Source organism: Lolium rigidum, chromosome 1 (genome assembly GCF_022539505.1).
Source record: "Lolium rigidum isolate FL_2022 chromosome 1, APGP_CSIRO_Lrig_0.1, whole genome shotgun sequence".
Taxonomy (NCBI): domain Eukaryota; kingdom Viridiplantae; phylum Streptophyta; class Magnoliopsida; order Poales; family Poaceae; genus Lolium; species Lolium rigidum.
In genome coordinates this window covers 115,256,224-115,276,703 of record NC_061508.1, presented here as the reverse complement: position 1 = coordinate 115,276,703, position 20,480 = coordinate 115,256,224, and the positions used below count along the sequence as shown (strand labels likewise).

Below are 20,480 nucleotides of genomic sequence, written 5' to 3'. Positions count from 1 at the left end.
CAAGACTAGTTCTGATGCACATCAAATCAGATGTTAAACTCTGTAAATGAAGCTACATAGTGATTGCACGATGGGAATTCTAACTGAAGGACGCACGGGTCGTCCTCCTCCAAGGGCGACTCGGGCGAACCCTAGCCGCCGCCACCGCCTTCCCCTCCTCCTCCCCTCTCCTCCTCGTCGTCCCCGGAGGCCGCCGCCGGCGAAGCCTGGCGCGGCCGGTGATGGGGGCGGCGGGGATCCTCGCATGGTCCCCTGGTGCGGCGGTAGGAGGCACGCCTTCGCGCCGGGGGGATGGTCCCGGTTCTGGTTGATGGCGGCGCGGGCGGGTGGTGTTGGGGGCGGCGGCGCGGCCCTGGCCATGGCGGCGCAGCCCTCTCCGTCGTTCCTCGCCGTGGCCTCGTCGGGAGGGCGGTAATGGGGGCGGCGGCGCGGCCCCGAACCCTGGCGCGGTCCTCTCCTCCTTCCTCGCCTTGGCATGGCCGGGCGGGTGGGGATGGGGGTGGATCTCGTGCTGCTCCTCCTCGAGAGCCGGGATCACGGCACCAAGGGCGGCGGCCCCGGATGGCGATGGTGGTGACGGCGCCGACCAGGGTGGCGGTGGCGGGCGTCGGTGTTGCCGACCGTGGCACCGCGGTGGTGGTCTTCTCTCTCGCCGGAGGAGATCGGCTAGTTGTGTGGCTAGCCGTGGCGGATCTTGCGATCCGTCGCCTAGCTCCCGATGGCGGCGCAGCTGCCGGTGAAAGCCGGCCGGACTTCGGTCTTGGCGGATGATGGCGGCGTGCTTCGTCGTTACCTTGTTGAAGGCATTGTTTCTGCAGCCTGCGTTTCTTCGCCTGGGCTGCTCCAGGGGAAATCCTAGACCCGGGTCTCCCGGATCGGACGATGGCGGCGCGCAACGCCGTTCTCCCTGTTGGGGGCATCGTTTTTGGAGCAAACAACGGATAGCGGTGGTGCTGAGGTGGAGCGGTGTGCTTTCGCTGTGTCGGCGTCGTCGAGTCGCCGCGGCATGGTGCAGTGGTGTCTCGGGACGGATGCAGTGTGATGGACTCGCGCAGGATGGTGGAGTCGTCTGGCGCCGTGGCGGCATCGATGGCAGGCCTGGCATGGTCGATGCGATGATCTCTCTTGAAGATGGAGTCGAGGAAGACGGCGGTAGCAACTTCTATGGCGTAGGCGTTGGCGTATGCTGGGAGTCTGCTTGACTGGATGTGCTTCTCATCTGCTATTGGGCGGCTTGGGAAGGCATTTGGTTTTTTGTTGATGTGGGTTGGTGAATTGTCACCCACTTCATCCCTCTGTACGTCTAGTGAGGTGGCTTCGAGTTTGATCTTTTGTATTGCTCTTGTAAGGTGTTGTGAATAATCTAATAAAAAGCCGTGTGCATCCCTTGGATGCAGAAGCTGGGGCGATATTTGCCCCATTTCGAAAAAAAAAGTGATTGCACGATGTGGTTATCACTGGTTAAGGCAATTGCTGGAAATCCACGCAAAAACACTTTTGGTAACTATGTAATTTCTAGGTCAACACATGCGCTTAGGGGATTTAAGGCAAGCAATAGTTCAAGAAGTGTGGCAAGTCGTCGTGACAAACTGTCAGTAATCTACATTCTAGAACGCTTGCATACCCTGGGTACCAAGGCCCAAGCACAGACTCTAATCCTCAAACGAACAGGTCTAAACCCAGAGCAATTCCTGCCAATTATTGCCCAATCCAAAGCATCGTGTCTCCGCCGCTACGTCGGTTTTCAGACTGAAGACTATTGTCTGATTCCCACCGGTAATATGTTCGGTGATGTTCTTGAATTCCAACCGATCGATGCAATATCAGCTCACTCCACGGTAATACAAACACACCATAATCTGTACTTCCCTAGAAATCATGGTGATACATTATATAGCTAGCAACCGTACGTGACTACCAGATGACACGAGAGATAACATATGATAAGCCGATGGATGGAGACAAGTCGATGGAAGTGTCCTGCATCCCACCGGTTTGTCCAAATGCCTCTTGGGACGGCGGCATCATGTCCATCGGCCATGTGGTCCTTGAGATATCTGGATCAATTCTAACGGTCCAGGCAGCAATGTAATTGAGGTACTGGATGTCTGGCCAGTGTTTGTGTCACCTGTATGCAATGCAAGTACACGCAGCTGGAAAGAGAAGTATTACTAGTTGCAGAAACACCTCGTGTTTCTGATATTAATTAGTTGGGGAGTGGTGTATTTAACTGGTGTGCTTGCACACGTAAGCTAGAGTGATGTGAACATATGAGAAAAATATACGCTAGTTGCATGTGAAGATAACTCGCTCGACATCTGGTGAAGGCCTCTTGGACTTTTGTCCAAAACGGTTGCTTCAGCATGCATTGCCCTTGCACTGTGTGTTTGTTGGCCACATGATGTACTAGGATAGTTTCAATGAGAAGATACGAGAGGGAACAGTGAGATGGTTAGCTAGCTAGCCTTGAAATGAGAACGCTCTGACATTTTTCTTCTATTTGTTGTATACTGCAGCAAGGAGAGTTGCAATTAGCTTGTCCAGGTCACTGGAGCCATTAATTGCAGGCTTGCTTTGCATGTCGTGTGACTAGCACAAAAGTATCTGACAAACAAAGGACACCGGCCGGTAAGTAAGTAAAGGAAGAGAAGAGAGTCGTCTATAGGCCATAGCTAACACCATCTAAGGACTAGCTAACGACTGCACTGACCCATGTTCATACGTTTCTGCAACAGAAAGCCACTTAAGTAAATGAATGGTAATCACATGGACTGTCGATGCCCAAGGAAGACCAAGAAATGAGATCGAATGTGAATCCGTGATACACCGCAGAGGTGAACCGAGAAATGTTAGCCTTAGGCCTTCCACAGCGTAGGAGGTGCCCGAAATCTGAAAAGAGCAGCGATGCCCTGACAGATGTTTTGGGGCACCGGCTGAGCAATGGAGGGCATCGCCTGGTATAAAGAAATTGACCCCACATTGATAAAGAATGCATCGAGCTAACCATCCATGCACTTGTGGACAAGGGAAGGAGCTGAATAGAGGGAAGAGACGCTGCAGCTAAACATGAAAAGAACTATATTTTATCTACCGCTGAGTTGGGGCATCGGTTCTTCTACGTGCTCCGATTCCCTAAATTTTTTTTGAGGCACCGGCTGGGCAGCGTAGGGCACCGGCCATTGATGCCCCAAACTTGGTTTGGGCACCGAAAGTAGCACACGTTGTGGACGGCCTTATAGGCACTTTGGGGTGCTATACACTGCTAATGCACGGTAGCACCTCTAGAAAGTTATGATTTCTTTTAATAAATATTGAGTTAGTTGACAAGATATGTTCTTATGACATTCTTAAAATCTCAATTCCATACTCGGTCTACCATTACAAATTTAGCTTCGATAGTGTTTCTGATTTTTTTTGTCTTTATCTATACTTTTCTTTTTTATTTTCTATGTGTGTATAAAATTTGCGTTTTATTTTTTCTAGGTTTATAGACAGATCTCTCATTCTTATTTTTTAATTTACAACAAATCAGAGGTGTTATTGTGCATTGGTAACAAGGGTCTGTGGCGGAGCTACAACATCTGGAACCGGGAACCAGGGTGCCTAGAAGGTGCATCAACAGGAAAAAAAACTTGATAAGGAGGGCATATATGGTGAAAAAAGTTACATTTTACAAATAAATTTGTTTCTACCAGATCTTGTGCACCCCCTAGGATGCAGTAGATATCCGACACGGGACATGGTAGTAGAATGCGCGGAAGGCGGACACAGTTTTGTATTGTATAGTACTCCCTCCGTTTTGAATTTCACTAGTACTAGTTTTTTCTGAATCGTATGTATCTGCGCATTTCAGTGTCTTTGTTCACTTATTTCAATTCGTATGTAGTCCACACTCTTATAATTCAAAACGGAGGGGTCATCATGGATATTTTTTTACCGTAAAAAAATTGTTCCATATTCACATTGCATTGTCTCGAGACAAAATTTACATACATTTTTATCGAGAACGTAGGGCATCATCGAGCTAGTTGATCCGATTACTGGAGCAGTGAAAATACATATTGTTACTAAACAAACATCAAATCAAAGCATTTAACAGTAAGGTCCTGTCATGCATGCACAGAGCAACTGTGATACGTACGTACGTAGTATAAGTACGAACGTACAAGATAGCAAGCTAGCAGCTGGTCGATCGATCGACATCATTATGGACGACGTGCGCACGCATGCCGTGCATGTCGATGCACCTTACAGCTTGAGCGACAGGTCGATGCCGTCGTCGCCCTCGCCGGCCGCGTGCACGCGGTGCCCGTAGCGGCGGCGCCCACCCTCGGCGATCCAGCTGACGACGGCCGCGGCGGCGGCGGCCGACCCTGCCGCTTGAGCGCCACTATCCCCTCCACCCAACGGCGAGTACCAACTGATCAAGTCGGAAGTGGGCGGGGACGATGAGGCGGCAGAGAGCTCGCGGCTGCGCTTGGCGAGGCTGCGCTCGAGCTTGTGCGCGTTCTGGTGGCCGCCCAGCGCCTGCGAGCTGTAGAACTTGCGCCGGCAGTAGGTGCAGGAGAAGGTCCGGTCGCCCGCGTCCACCGCAGCCACCGGCGGCGCCGTCCGCGGATGCCTGGCGGCCGCCGCCGTCAGGTGGACGAACCCCAGGTCCATGTTCACGTCGCCGGCCGGCACCCTCGCACTCCCCATTTCTTGGTGGCTATTGATAGATCGATCGGTGAGCTAGGTAAGAAGATAATTTGAGTCTGCTAGCGTTCAGTGCGCGCGGCATATATAGCAGAGCCGAACAGGAGGAGAGTGAGCGAGTATCAGCTTACCTCAGGCTCTCCAAGCAGCCCTGGACTGCACATAGCTTAGCTAGGTGTGCGAGGACGACTTAGTATGGGGGTTTGTCAGGCAGTCGTCAAGCGCGCACGCAATTATTGAAGTTACCAGACGCGCAGCTGGTTGGTGCATGCCTGTAAATTTAATACGCCTGTTACGCCGGAAGGACCTGGTTTATCAGTGTGTACGAATATAGAGTATGTAGGCACATATCTTGATAGATTTGATGGTGATAGCAGATGAATCCATGTGGTTATTTAGCCATTACGCTTCCTTAACAAGCTTAAGGATCGGAGAGAGACTAGATAGGATCATCAATAGAGAAGAACGTGCGTGCTGAAATGTCTCACTTGCCATACTGGGAAACCAAAGATTAGTGAGCTCAAACAAGTTTTTCCTTATATCGAAAATATATTTACGTATATGTGTGCACAATCATCAAATCAACTACTCCCTCTGTATCACATGTACATATTGTTTTGGATATGACATCTTTCACTACAAGTTATTAAGAATGGGAATTTGAAAACCATATTTATAGATTTGTCTCAGATATTATTATTGCCTTATTTTTCTTCTCATACTTTTATTCAATATTCGTAAAATGTTAGTGGTCAAAGCCCGAGCGATATGACACCACCTTTTTTCGTAGCCCCAATGAACTTGTGCCGCTTGCGCATCTCCACCAACCGGCCGGCTACATGGTCATCTCGCCGCCTGGACGACAATTTGGATGTGCTCTTGCAGCATCTCTAGTCGCGTCTCCCAATGCAGCCCTTAAACGACGGATCGATCGTTTGGAGACACAACTTTGCTTTGTGCCGCGTTTGGGGGCGTCACTCCTCAGCCGCGGCTCCCAAACGCGTGCCAAACATTAAAATAACTTTTTTTTTTGTTTTTTTTTGCATTTTTATTTCAATAGAGAGAAGGAACATTACGCAAACTAATAGGTAGTTTGGAACATGGTTAAAATATTGTAAAATGAGAAAACCAAACTAGTGTTGGCCTCGAAGATTTCATGTGTTCGCTGCCAAGAAAGAACACTCTCAGGCACTCACAATCATCCAAACTGGAAAATTCAACTAGTTGCGAGAGTGCCCGGTTGTTGTTCTTCGATGCGCAGGAAGAACATCCAGAAACCTACACTAGTGGCTTCAATTTGCCGACGGCCATCTTCTATGCAAAGAAAGAACACTCGCCATGTTCAATCATTGTCTTCGTCGTCGTCGCAGTGGTAGTGCCGGCGGCAGGACGTGTCGTCGAACACCTTCACGCTCATCTCCTCGCCGCCTTGGTAGTAGAAGTTGAGCACGCAACCGGCTTGAAGGTCGTGGGAGCACGCGAACTTCTCCCGGCCGGCGTGGAGGTACATCTTGCCGCGCCCGTCGAAGATCACATCCACCAGCCACCGGCAAAAGCCGTAGCTAGCCTCCCACAGCGACAACGCGGCCGGTTCCTTGCCGGCGACGAACTCGGCGAACTTGTCCGGCAGCCTCTGGATGCCGAGTGAGTCGATATTGAGGACGACGATGAACTCGAACTCCCACTCCCTCTCGGAAGACGACGACGGCGCAGGCGCTGGCGACCGTGGAGGCGTTTCTGCTCCAGCACGGCCGCGACCTCGACCTCGACCTCTACCAACCATGGAATGGCCCTCGACTCCTGAGATGGTGGCAGCTAGGGTTTGGGAGAGAGGCGCTAGGGTTTGTGTGAGGAGAGATGCACGAGCACCCCATTTTATACGCCGGAGGGAGGCGAGGGAGCGGTGCCACGCATTAACGCCGACACAGAGAGCTAGGCGCGACGAGACGTGTCGCTGCGCCTCTGTGGAAACTGCACCGTCGTTGCGCGACAATAAGTTCCTTCGTGAGGTAGGCGACGGTTGGGAGTCGTTCGTGTGTCAATGACGTGTTGGGCCCGCCACCCCCGTCTCGCTTCGCGCTCTGTCCGGCGCGCTCGAAGCGTCTCCTGTGGAGCGGAGACGGGCTTGGGACGCCGGACAGCGTATTGGGCCGCGTCGGAAGGAAAGGGCCTTTGAAACGCGCAACTGGGGCCGATAAAATGTTCAGCGCCTCGAAAACCTTTAGGGCCACTTTGGTGGCCGCGACTGGAGATGTTCTTACTCCTCTAAATTAGCTATCCATTCCCTTGCTACCTTGACAAATAAACTAAAAAATAATACTACGGTTACTAAAATTGGAGGTTCTCTTACTCCTCCAAATTAGCTCTTGGTATTAGACTTCTCCTTTGCCTTCTGGTTGCAACTTTTTAGAACCTGGGTGCTTGTGAACCCACTTTTTTAAAAGTGCCGTTTGTGATGTAAAAACATGTTTTATAAATGGAAACACAAGGGGATTTAGAATGAATGTATGAGTACCAGTGTACTCAACAAGGTTAATTTATATAGGAATATATGTTTCATGCACTAACTGTTGTCGCGGACCGAAGAGTTTTTAGCTAATGCAAGTTTTTGTAAGTACTTTTTTGAAAGGTTGATTTTGTTCTAAAAAATTATGTCTGTCACTGAATGTACTAGGACGTCGCTAAAAACTTCTACTTGAGAGCTAAACTAGGCGGAAAGAAACTAAGTGTTTACTAGTTTAGCTCAAAGTCTATCAACTAGGGGTTTGCCTAAGTGCTCCAACAACCTATGCTAGCATGATGAGCAACAAGGTGATAACAAGATAGGTATAGCATCAAGCATGATAGATATCACAATGTAAAGCGCATAGGTAAAGGAGCTCGGGTTGAGAAGTAACCGGTGCACGAGGAGACGACGATGTATCCCGAAGTTCACATCCAAGGGTGCTACGTCTCCGTTGGAGCGGTGTGGAGGCACGAGGCACTCCAAGAAGCCAACTAGGGCCACCGTATTCTTCTCGAACCTTTCCTCCAAGGAGAAAAGCCTCGATCCACTAAGGGACCCTTGAGGGTGGTCACCGAACCCGTACAAGCTTGGGACAAACCCAAGTATCAAGCTTGAGGCAACTCCACAACACGGAGGCTCTCAAGTACAAGGCCACAAGAGGCTACAACACGCCACACCGGCGACAAAGCCACCAAGACACCAACGCGCAACAACCGGCACCAAAACCACAAAGGCTACCACACTCCACTAAGGCAACAACGCCACTAAGGCTACCACGCCACAAAGACGATAAGGCCACAAAGGCTACAAGGCCACAAAAGGTTACAAGGCCACAAAAGGCTCCAAGAACACCACAAAGGTAACAAGGCCACTAAGGCTACAACACCACCAAGGTCAACATGCCCTCTACGAGACCGAAACCCCGGAGAGAACCCAAACCGATGCACCTAATGCAATGGCTAAGAACACCACTAAGATGCCCAAGTTCTTCTCTCTCAAATTCCAACAAAGCTACAAAAGTTGGGGGAATAAGGGAGGAAGAACAAATATGAGGTGAAACACGAAGCAACTCCAAGATCTAGATCTAGCAAGATCCCCTCACTTGGAGAGGGATTCAATTGGTGAAGCTCTATATCTAGATCTCCTCTCTCATTTCCCCCAAAAATATGCAACAAATAATGGGGGGATCAAGAGGAGGAAGAAACAACTCAAGGTCAACAATGGAGGAGAGAGAATGGAGGGGAAGAAGTAGTTGGGTCGGAGGTGGAAGAGAGGTATAAATAGGGGGCTCCAAAATATGTCCGTTGGGCTGGAAAAACGATCAGATCCGCGCCCGAGCGGTACTACCGCTTGTCAAAGCGGTACCACCGCTCGCGCGCAAACTGAACGAAAACGGTCAAAAAGTAGGCCCAAACCGGTAGTACCGCTTACATGGGCGGTACTACCGCTTGTACCAAATCTGAGGCAAATCTGCAAAATAGAGAGAGAAAGACGCAGCAGAGTAGAGCAAGTGGAGCAGCGGCAGCAGCGTGGGCCAGCGTGGCATGCGGCGGCAGCGCGCGCATGGAGCCTGGCAGCGAACGGCACGGCAGGGCGAGCGACGCGGCGAGGGAGTCCCGCGCGGGATCGAGCCGAGCTCTCCCCGCGGGTCAACGCCCTCCACGCCGCGTGTGCAGCGAGCGGGAGATGGGCCAGGGCACGGCGGCCCAGGCGCGGGCAGAGCAGAGCAGAGCTGGGCCAAGGCGGCCTGGCAGCGAGGCAGCGTGGTAACGGGCCAGCGGCCCAGTGCGGGGCCGGGGTTCGGCCTGGCTGGCGGGCCGGAGGCTGGCGGCGGCCCATGTGCAGGAGAGAGAGAGAGGAGCAGCTGAAAAAAGAAAACGGGCCAACCGGTACTACCGGGCCCGGTACCGGTTCGGTACCGGCCAGGGTCCAGGGGCTCTCAGAGCCTGTTACGGTACTGGGCCGGTACTGGCCCCGGTAGTACCGCTCCACCTTTTTTCTTTTTTCTTTTCTTTATCAAATAAGAGGCAACGGTAAAATGCATAACTTGAGCTAGGAAACTCGGAATGCGGTGAAACCAATTTTGTTGGAAAGAGGACGACAAGAGCTACCTTCTCACATGATGAAATCATGGAAAAGAGTGGGTGATGATTTTATCATGGTCATAGAGGTGTAACCTCTCAATATGATGTATCGGGAAAATCATCACCCTTGCACATGCAACATGCGATGCAACCGGAATCCGTTTCATGGATAAGAACCAAGAAGAACCAAGAAACACGATGCAATGCATGCAAGGTTTGAGCTCTCTCCGATGATGCGATCCACTATCCTATCGAGCACAAACCTTGTCCTTGCGCGTTCCACTCGAGTCGGCAAGCTCCGTCTTCATGATTGTACATGCCACCGTCTTCCTCCAACATACACGCCACCGTCTTCTTCCATCTTGTACGCACGCCACCGTCTTCATCCATCTTCAACGCCGTCTTCTCTCTTCATCTTCTACGCCGTCTTCTCTCTTCATCTTCAACACCGTCTTCGTCTCTCTTCGACACCATCTTCATCATTGTACTCCGTCTTCTCCATCTTGCAACCTTGAGTCCAACACATGGCTATGGACTTGACTTAAGATTGATTCTCAATGCAACCGTTAGTACATAGGGATTGTCATCAATTACCAAAACCACACATGGGGCAATGGACATGTTCTTTCAATCTCCCCCATTTTGGTAATTGATGACAATCTCTTTGAGAGGGTTTAAATATGAAATTTTAGCGAACAACCCAAGTTGAATATTTAGAACAAACTCCCCCATAATATATGCATGTGTGAATGAACTTGAATTTCATTGCATATACCGGCAATTAAAACCTAGCGGAGTATCCTCTAAATATTAAACCATGCAAAGCAACAAATGCAAGGCATGAAAGGCAAATGCTTAAGAACCAACAAAAGCAATTCCCTTAAACCCTCCAAACTTCTCCCCCATTGGCATCGATTGCCAAAATGGACGAAAGGTTTGGAAGGCCAATATAGTGAGCGTTCCTCCATAAGTTGTGCATTTCTCATAATTGTGAGTGAACTCAAATGCACATATTCAATTACGAATATTCGGAGGAACTCAAACTATATTGAGGATCAAAGATTGCAAGAGGATGTGAAGGTGAGAAAGCTTCGACAAATGAAGCAAGCAATCAATGAACCAACAATATGCTCTAAGTAATATGTGGAAGCTCCCCAAAGTTTGTGCACAAGATAAACAATTTGCATTGAAGAATAAGGTGCACAAGCATGGCATCATCACTCCCACAAGATGACTCAAAGCATGTGCCAAAATCAACTATGAGTGCTTGAAGATGCAAATAGGATAAAATGAGCACTCATATCAAATTCTTTGTGGAGCCACCAAAGAGATAAACAAGAGAAAAGGAATGGACTCCAACAAAGATGGATATCAAAAGAAAATGCATCATCTCTCATGTATATAAGTTTCTCTAAGTGGACAACATCACAAAGATATTTATCCACAAAGAAACATGCACACACAAGATAGGTACAAGAGAAATAGAGCAAGATATCCAAAACAAGCATGCTCAAGGACTTATCTCATTTTAGGAAAATAAAACCAAAAATCAAGTAATGAGATAACCAACTCCCAAAGAAAGCAAGGTTCCAAATAAACCAAACCCTCAACGCTTTTCATGATGGCACAAAAGTACTGAAAAGAAAAGGTTTGTCTTCCAAAGTCAAATTCTTGAAACAAGGGAGTGTTCTAGCAAACATAGGAGAGCTCCCCCAAAATTTGTGCACTAATTAAGATTTTGCATTTGAATACAAAATGCACAAATGCGGGATCATCGCTCTACCATTGTTTATCAAAACACTGACAAGGTTCAAGTGAAAAGAGGAAATACATAAGAAGCAAGGAAGACACATGGGAGTCAAACCCACAACAACAAATTCTTGGCAAGAAATGAAGCAACTGAGTACATGAGCCAAATGTGAGGATGATCCGGAACAATACCACACAATTTATTACCAATTGTCCAAGGACAAGAGGTATTTAGGAAATATCCATATGGTAGTTTGTGAGTATGTCCAAGATTATCTTCACAACAAAGAAAGCATATGGTAAAATGGGATTTGTTTGAGCAAACATGTCACATAGGAACAAGATAATCTAAAATATCAATTCTATGTGACACAACCTCAAGTGTTCACATTTTCTAGGCTTGTAAGATGCACAAAGCACAATACTCCCCCATAATGTGATTAAAACAATTTTCGTGCAAGAGGCAAATAAGAACCAAGTGAGATAATTTATGGACATTATAGGATTTTAATTCATTATGTCGCACATTTTAGGCTTGTGAAATGCACAAAGCATATCACTCCCCCAAAATGGGATAGTCCATTAATTTCTCACATGAGCCAACAACTAAGATATCAATAATATGCAATAGGCTCAACAAGGACAATTGTACATGATGTGTCACCCAACATATATAAGCAAGTGATACGTCTCCAACGTATCGATAATTTCTTATGTTCCATGCTACTTTATTGATGATACCTACATGTTTTATGCACACTTTATGTCATATTCGTGCATTTTCTGGAACTAACCTATTAACAAGATGCCGAAGTGATCGAATTAACGGCAGCCAGCTCAGGCCAAGCTAATTCTTGTGGGTCGCAAATAGGCAGCTGTTTTGGTGGACATGTTTTGGTGGACATGTTTCGCTGGAAACATTTGAGATTCCGTACGTGGATTTGCTGCGCTGGAGCAAGTACTAACCATATCGGGAAGATCGTCCGGCCGTAACGGAACGGAACGGAACGACGAGACGAACGAACCAATGAAGGACGGATGGAAATTAAGTGGGGGATGAAAACATGGGGGCGTACGTACCATGAGGCCGAAGTTGAATCCGACGACGACGGTGTTTGCGATGGAGATGGCGGCGAGCTCGAGGTCGCCGATGTGGCCCGCGAAGGCCTGCGTGATGACGTTCATGCTGAAGGTGACGACGCGGCTGAAGATGGCCGGCGCCACGATCACCCACAGCTTCTTCGACTCCGCCCACACCCTCCGCCCGAGCTTGCTGTTATCAGACTCGTCGTCGTCGTCCCCTCCGGCGGCGGCAGCGGCGGACAGCACCTGCCAGTCCGCCTTCTTCGCGTCGCCGTTGAGGAGGCCCGCGCGGCGCTCCTCGTCGTCGGCCCTCCGGTCGGCCATGGCGGAGCAAGGACCGATCGAAGCCTATCTCTCTCTTCTCGTTGCTGTTGGGCCCCTACAGGGTGGCTGGGTCTCGGAGGTTTCTGATGATCGAGGTGTGTTGCCGATTTGGTTTGGGAGAAGGGAGATGTCCGTCCCGCGGTGGGCGCCAGTTCCTGTTTTCTGCTGTTTTTGGTTTCAGAAATCCTAGTAACGAAATATTCTCGGAATTGGACGAAATCAACGCCCAGGTTCCTATTTTGCCCGGAAGCATCCAGAACACCCGAGAGCCGCCGAGAGGGGCCCTGTGGGCCCCGGATGACATGGTGGCGCGGCCAGGGCTGGGCCCGCGCCACCCTATGGTGTGGTCGCCCCTTCGACCCTCCTGCGCCGCCTCTTCGCCTATTTAAAGCCTCCGTATCGAAAACCCTTACAGAGGAAGCCACGGTACGCGAAACCTTCCAGAGCCGCCGCCATCGCGAAGCCAAGATCTGGGGGACAAGAGTCTCTATTCCGGCACCCTGCCGGAGCGGGGAAGTGCCCCCGGAAGGCTTCTCCATCGACACCGCTGCCATCTCCACCGCCATCTTCATCACCGCTGCTGCTCCCATGAAGAGGGAGTAGTTCTCCATCGAGGCTCGGGGCTGTACCAGGTAGCTATGTGGTTAATCTTTCTCCTATGTACTTCAATACAATGATCTCATGAGCTGCTTTACATGATTGAGATCCATATGATGAGCTTTGTATCGCTACTAGTTATGTGCTACTCATGTGATGTTATTAAAGTAGTCTATTCCTCCTGCATGGTGTAAAGGTGATTAGTGTGTGCACCGTGTGGTTCTTGTCGTAGGCTATGATCATGATCTCTTGTAGATCGTGGAGTTAATTGTCATTATGATAGTATTGATGTGATCTATTCCTCCTTCATAGTGTAATGTGGACAGGTGCGTGCGCTATGTTAGTTCTTGGTTTATTTTGCAATGATCTATTATGCTCTAAGGTTACTTAAACATGAATATTGAATGTTGTGGAGCTTGTTAACTCCGGCATTGAGGGTTCGTGTAATCCTACGCAACGAATGAGGTTCATTATAAAACAAGAGTATATGTAGCACATATGAGAAAGAGTTATTTATTATGCGATCAATGTTGAGAGTGTCCACTAGTGAAAGTATGATCCCTAGGCCTTGTTCCTAAATACTGCTATCGCTGCTTGTTACTGTTTTACTGCGTTACTACTGCTGCGTTACTACTGCATGTTTACTTCCTGCAATATTACTACCATCAACTGCACGCCAGCAAGCTATTTTCTGGCGCCGTACTCATCTGCTCATACTTATTCATACCACCTGTATTTCACTATCTCTTCGTCGAACTAGTACACCTATACACCTGACAAGTGTATTTGGTGTGTTGGGGACACAAGAGACTTCTTGCTTTGTGATTACAGGGTTGCTTGAGAGGGATATCTTTGACCTCTTCCTCCCTGAGTTCGATAAACCTTGGGTGATCCACTTAAGGGAAACTTGATGCTGTTCTACAAACCTCTGCTCTTGGAGGCCCAACACTGTCTACAAGAATAGAAGCACCCGTAGAAATCAAGCACTTTTCTGGCGCCGTTGCCGGGGAGGAAAGGTAAAAGGCTCTCATACTTCGGTTCCAGGTAACAGTACTTTTCTGGCGCCATTGTGTGTGTGCTCGAAGCTATTTCCTTTAGACTCTGCAATTGCATCTTTTTGTTTCTTGTTTTTATTTTCACTAGTTAGGCATAATGGACAACAAAGAGCTTCTTATTCTATTTCCTGATTTAAGACATGGATGGTTTGATGCGAAAATTAAAAAACCTATGGAACCTTATTTACATGATAGTAGCAATGTTATTAGTATGAATGCAATCACTGCTAATGCTATGAAGAAGTCTAAGCTTGGGGAAGCTAGTTTACATAAAAATAATCTTTTTAGCTCCTCCGCTTTGGAAGAAATATTTTGCTCGATAATACTTTATCTCCCATATGCGATAACTCTAATGATGCTTCGATATTTTAAATCCACTCGCTGAAAGTATTCCGTATAAAATACCTATGGAAATTATTGAACGTGTTATGGATAACCGCTATGAAGGGGATGGAACCTGTCAATCCTAGGAATCATTTACTGTTTTTGCATGAATTATGCGGGTTATTCAAGTGTGCGGGTATTTCAATGGATGAAGTTAGAAAGAAATTATTTGTTATGTCGCTATCTGGTGAAGCGGCGCATTGGTATAAACTATTGAAGGACGGGCGCTCTCTTGATTGGAAGGATATTGTGCCTCTATTTTATTCCAAGTTCTATCCTCCAAGTGAAATTCACAAAGATCGAAACCATATATATAATTTTTGGCCTCATGATGGAGAGAGTATTGCCCAAGCATGGGAGAGATTGAAGACTTTAATGCTCAAATGCCCCAATCATGAGCTTCCGGGTAATATCATCATTGATAATTTCTATGCAAGACTTTCTTTTCAAGATAAGACTTTGCTTGGATACTACTTGTTCTCGGATCATTCACGAGCAATAAAGAAGAGTTTAAAAGGGACCTTCTTGATCGGATTAAGGAGAACGCTGAAGATTGGGAGAACGACAAAGGTAAAGAGTCAGGTATAAACTATGATTATGAATGCATTGAAACTTTTATGAATGCTGATAAATTTCGAAATATGAGTGCTACTTATGGTCTTGACTCTCAAGTTGCTGCAAATCTTTATAAAACTTTTGCTTCTCACATTGAATTGCCTAGGAAGAATTTTGATAAGTATCATGAACCTTTTAAAGACGCTTGCATGAAGAATGAAATTGTTGTTAATAATTGCAATAAGCATGCTCAAACTCCTAAGAATGCTATTTCCTATAAGCATGTTAATTTTTGTGGAATACATAGACCTTGTGGAATTAATCAAATAGAAGATGAATATTGTATCCATCACAGAAATGAAAAAACTAGAAAGTGGTCTAGAGCTCTAGATGATCTTGGAGAAAAAGTGTGTGCCCTCTATCCTTTTATTTGTGAACTTTGCCATAGAGTTGGTCATTTTAATTTTCAATGTTCCTCCAATGATAATTCAAACCCCATGAGTGCTGCAAATTTGTATTGTGATGATGAAATTACTCCTAATCAGCATGATGAACTTACCTTATTTTTGAAGTGTGAAGAGTTATCAAGAAAAATTTCTTTGTTAAATATTAACGATCTTGATATCGATGATGTCCTGCATGGTTGTCTTTCTTATTGCATTGATAATAGCCATACAAATACTTACATACAAAATATTTTAGAAGATGACACCTTGCCAAAATATGATAGGACCGCTGTGTGTTTTCAACTAATTAATGAAAAGGAGGGATCCTCCCAAGTTTCTTCTATTGTTTCTAAAAGAAAATCAGGTTATGCGGACAAGCCACCATTCAAGCCTCTTCCTCCTAAAGAGGGGAACGAGGAGAAGGAGAAGAAGAAGAAGAAGGGAACGAAGAAGAAGAAGAAGAAGAAGAAGGAGAATAAAAAGAAAGAGGTAACGGCGTATCCCCGCGTGAATGAGATAACGCTAGGTAATCGTAAGTATGTTGCTCCTAATGATTATTATGATAATGAATCTGAGTACGATGATCTTCCTATACCCTTTACCCATATTAGTGATCATGATTTGGATGAGCACGCTGCCTTTGATATTGAAAATCTCTTTGGTACTGATTATGAAATTAATGATGATAGCATTATTCATGTCCCCTTAAACGATGATATTAAAAGCTCTAAGCTTGGGGATGTTGTGCTTGAAGATCCTGTATTTGAGACCTCTACTTTTAGTGAAAATGATGATATTACATATTCTGGTTTAGAAAATTGCCATAGAGATGTATATGACACATGTTACAATTATCCTTATGAAACTTGTCATAGTTATGATGGGCTTGCCAAAAACAATTCTTTTAATATGCAACTTGTTTACCATGTTCAAATTCTTGATAATAATCTTGCTCCAATTACTATTAATGAGAATAACTCTTTTTATGCCAAAATTAATGATACTTCTATGCATATGAACCATGATAAGAATGTTTTAAGTGACGGGTATATTGTGGATTTCATCAATGATGCTACTGAAAGTTATTATGAGAGAGGGAAATATGGTTATATGCATCTTAATAATATTAAGTTTTCCCTCTTTATGTTGAGAATCTTTAAGTTACTCGTGTTTTATCCTCTTATGCTTGTCACTTTGCTCTTCATGAATTCATTTGTGTATAAGATTCTTCTGCATAGGAAGCATGTTAGGCTTAAATGTGTTTTGAATTGCCCCTTTGAAGCTCTCTTTTGCTTCAAATACTATTTCTTGCGGGTGCATCACCAAAATTGCTGAGCCCATCTTAATGGCTATAAAGAAAGAACTTCTTGGGAGATAACCCATGTGTTATTTTGCTATAGTACTTTGTTTTATATTTGTGTCTTGGAAGTTGTTTACTACTGTAGCAACCTCTCCTTATCTTAGTTTTGTGCTTTTTTGTGCCAAGTAAAGTTTCTATGCTAAAGTTGATGTTATATTTGGGATCGCTGCGCAGAAACAGCATTGCTGTCTGTCACGAATCTGGGCACAGTTCTCTGTAGAAAATTCGAAAAAATCTGCCAATTTACGAGCGTGATCCTCAGATATGTACGCAACTTTCATTAGTTTTGAGTTTTTCCATTTGAGCAAGTATGGTGCCAGCTTTAAATTCGTCTTTACGGACTGTTCTGTTTTTGACAGATTCTGCCTTTTATTTCGCATTGCCTCTTTTGCTATGTTGGATTCATTTCTTTGATCCATTAATGTCCAGTAGCTTTATGCAATGTCCAGAAGTGAAAAGAATGTTTGTGTCACCTCTGAACATGTGAATTTTTGATTGTGCACTAACCCTCTAATGAGTTTGCTTGAAGTTTGGTGTGAAGGAAGTTTTCAAGGGTCAATAGAAGAGGGTGATATAATGTGATCGAGAAGAGTGAAAGGTCTAAGCTTGGGGATGCCCCGGTGGTTCATCCCTGCATATTTCAAGAAGACCCAAGCATCTAAGCTTGGGGATGCCCAAGGCATCCCCTTCTTCATCGACAAAGTATCAGGTTCCTTCTCTTGAAACTATATTTTTATTCGGTCACATCTTATGTACTTTACTTGGAGCGTCTGTGTGTGCTTTTATTTTTGTTTTGTTATCTTAGTTCTCTGAATAAGTTCATCCTTGTGTGGGAGAGAGACACGCTCCGCTGGTTCGTATGAACACATGTGTTCTTAGCTCATAATATTCATGGCGAAGTTTCCTCTTCGTTAAATTGTTATATGGTTGGAATTGAAAAATGCTACATGTAGTAATTGGTAAAATGTCTTGGATAATGTGATACTTGGCAATTGTTGTGCTCATGTTTAAGCTCTTGCATCATATACTTTGCACCTATTAATGAAGAAATACATAGAGCTTGCTAAAATTTGGTTTGCATATTTGGTCTCTCTAAGGTCTAGATAATTTCTAGTATTGAGTTTTGAACAACAAGGAAGACGGTGTAAAGTCTTATAATGTTTACAATATGTCTTTTATGTAAGTTTTGCTGCACCGGTTCATCCTTGTGTTTGTTTCAAATAACCTTGCTAGCCTAAACCTTGTATCGAGAGGGAATACTTCTCATGCATCCAAATACTTGAGCCAATATTCATGCCATTTGTGTCCACCATACCTACCTACTACATGGTATTTCTCCGCCATTCCAAAGTAAATTGCTTGAGTGCTACCTTTAAACAATTCAAAAGTTATTACCTCTTATTTGTGTCAATGTTTTATAGCTCATGAAGAAGTATGTGGTGTTTATCTTTCAATCTTGTTGGGCAACTTTCACCAATGGACTAGTGGCTTCATCCGCTTATCCAATAATTTTGCAAAAAGAGCTGGCAATGGGATTCCCAGTCCCAAATTAATTAACAAAAATAGACACTCCTCCATGGTATGTGATTGTTGGACGGCACCCGAAGGATTCGGTTAGCCATGGCTTGAGAAAGCAAAGGTGGGGAGGAGTGTCATCATAATAAAACTAAAATAAAAGGCACTCCTTCATGGTATGAGATTGTTGGCAGGCACCCGAGGATTCGGTTAGCCATGGTTTGTGAAAGAAAGGTTGGAAGGAGTGCCACCCAAAAATAAAAATAAAATGGGAGCCGCTCTTTGAAGGTTTGTCTGGCAAGGGGGTTAGAGCACCCGCTACCATTCGTTGACAACAACAAACACCTCTCAAAACTTTATTTTTATGCTCTCTTTATGTTTTCAAAATAAAAGCTCTAGCACAAATATAGCAATCGATGCTTCCTCTTTGAAGGACCATTCTTTTACCTTTATGTTGAGTCAGTTCACCTATTTCTCTCCATCCCAAGAAGCAAACACTTGTGTGAACTGTGCATTGATTCCTACATACTTGCATATTGCACTTATTATATTACTCTATGTTGACAATATCCATGAGATATACATGTTACAAGTTGAAAGCAACCGCTGAAACTTAATCTTCCATTGTGTTGCTTCAATGTCTATACTTTAAATTATTGCTTTATGAGTTAACTCTTATGCAAGACTTATTGATGCTTGTCTTGAAGTACTATTCATGAAAAGTCTTTGCTTTATGATTCAGTTGTTTACTCATGTCATTACCATTGTTTTGATCGCTGCATTCATTACATATGTTTATAGTATGATCAAGGTTATGATGGCATGTCACTTAAGAAATTATCTTTGTTATCGTTTTACTCGCTCGGGACGAGCGGAACTAAGCTTGGGGATGCCGATACGTCTCCAACGTATCGATAATTTCTTATGTTCCATGCTACTTTATTGATGATACCTACATGTTTTATGCACACTTTATGTCATATTCGTGCATTTTCCGGAACTAACCTATTAACAAGATGCCGAAGTGCCGGTTCTCGTTTTCCGCTGTTTTTGGTTTCGAAATCCTAGTAACGAAATATTCTCGGAATTGGACGAAATCAACGCCCGGGTTCCTATTTTGCCCGGAAGCATCCAGAACACCCGAGAGCCGCCAGAGGGGGGCCCTGTGGGCCCCAGATGACATGGTGGCGCGGCCAGGGCTGGGCCCGCGCCACCCTATGGTGTGGTCGCCCCTTCGACCCTCCTGCGCCGCCTCTTCGCCTATTTAAAGCCTCCGTATCGAAAACCCTTACAGAGGAAGCCACGGTACGCGAAACCTTCCAGAGCCGCCGCCATCGCGAAGCCAAGATCTGGGGGACAGGAGTCTCTGTTCCGGCACCCTGCCGGAGTGGGGAAGTGCCCCCGGAAGGCTTCTCCATCGACACCGCTGCCATCTCCACCGCCATCTTCATCACCGCTCGCTGCTCCCATGAAGAGGGAGTAGTTCTCCATCGAGGCTCGGGGCTGTACCGGTAGCTATGTGGTTAATCTTTCTCCTATGTACTTCAATACAATGATCTCATGAGCTGCTTTACATGATTGAGATCCATATGATGAGCTTTGTATCGCTACTAGTTATGTGCTACTCATGTGATGTTATTAAAGTAGTCTATTCCTCCTGCATGGTGTAAAGGTGATTAGTGTGTGCACCGTGTGGTTCTTGTCGTAGGCTATGATCATGATCTCTTGTAGATCGTGGAGTTAATTGTCATTATGATAGTATTGATGTGATCTATTCCTCCTTCATAGTGTAATGTGGACAGGTGCGTGCGCTATGTTAGTTCTTGGTTTATTTTGCAATGATCTATTATGCTCTAAGGTTACTTAAACATGAATATCGAATGTTGTGGAGCTTGTTAACTCCGGCATTGAGGGTTCGTGTAATCCTACGCAACGAATAATGTTCATTATAAAACAAGAGTATATGTAGCACATATGAGAAAGAGTTATTTATTATGCGATCAATGTTGAGAGTGTCCACTAGTGAAAGTATGATCCCTAGGCCTTGTTCCTAAATACTGCTATCGCTGCTTGTTACTGTTTTACTGCGTTACTACTGCTGCGTTACTACTGCATGTTTACTTCCTG

General features: G+C 45.7%; 2 protein-coding genes across 2 annotated transcripts; both read right to left on the bottom strand.

Moving 5' to 3' along the window:
* Positions 1-4,248: 4,248 nt before the first annotated feature.
* On the bottom strand, positions 4,249-4,698 carry LOC124650463 (zinc finger protein 4-like). The gene has a single exon (XM_047189984.1). The coding sequence runs from the start codon at positions 4,696-4,698 to the stop codon at positions 4,249-4,251; it is 450 nt and encodes a 149-aa protein (XP_047045940.1).
* A 3,944-nt stretch (positions 4,699-8,642) lies between these two features.
* LOC124650451 (protein DETOXIFICATION 27-like) lies at positions 8,643-12,553 on the bottom strand. Its single transcript, XM_047189975.1, has 2 exons — positions 12,060-12,553; positions 8,643-8,671 (listed from the first exon to the last, which is right to left on the bottom strand). The coding sequence occupies exons 1-2, from the start codon at positions 12,439-12,441 to the stop codon at positions 8,643-8,645; spliced, it is 411 nt and encodes a 136-aa protein (XP_047045931.1). The 5' UTR covers positions 12,442-12,553.
* Positions 12,554-20,480: the final 7,927 nt, after the last annotated feature.

Coding starts and splice junctions, on each gene's coding strand:
- LOC124650463 (XM_047189984.1), bottom strand. CDS start 4,698: ATGGGGAGTGCGAGGGTGCCGGCCGGCGACGTGAACATGGACCTGGGG.
- LOC124650451 (XM_047189975.1), bottom strand. CDS start 12,441: ATGGCCGACCGGAGGGCCGACGACGAGGAGCGCCGCGCGGGCCTCCTC. Junction 8,672..12,059: donor TTTCCATCCGTCCTTCATTG/GTTCGTTCGTCT, acceptor TCTATTTTGCAG/ATTTGCCTCAGATTTGGTAC.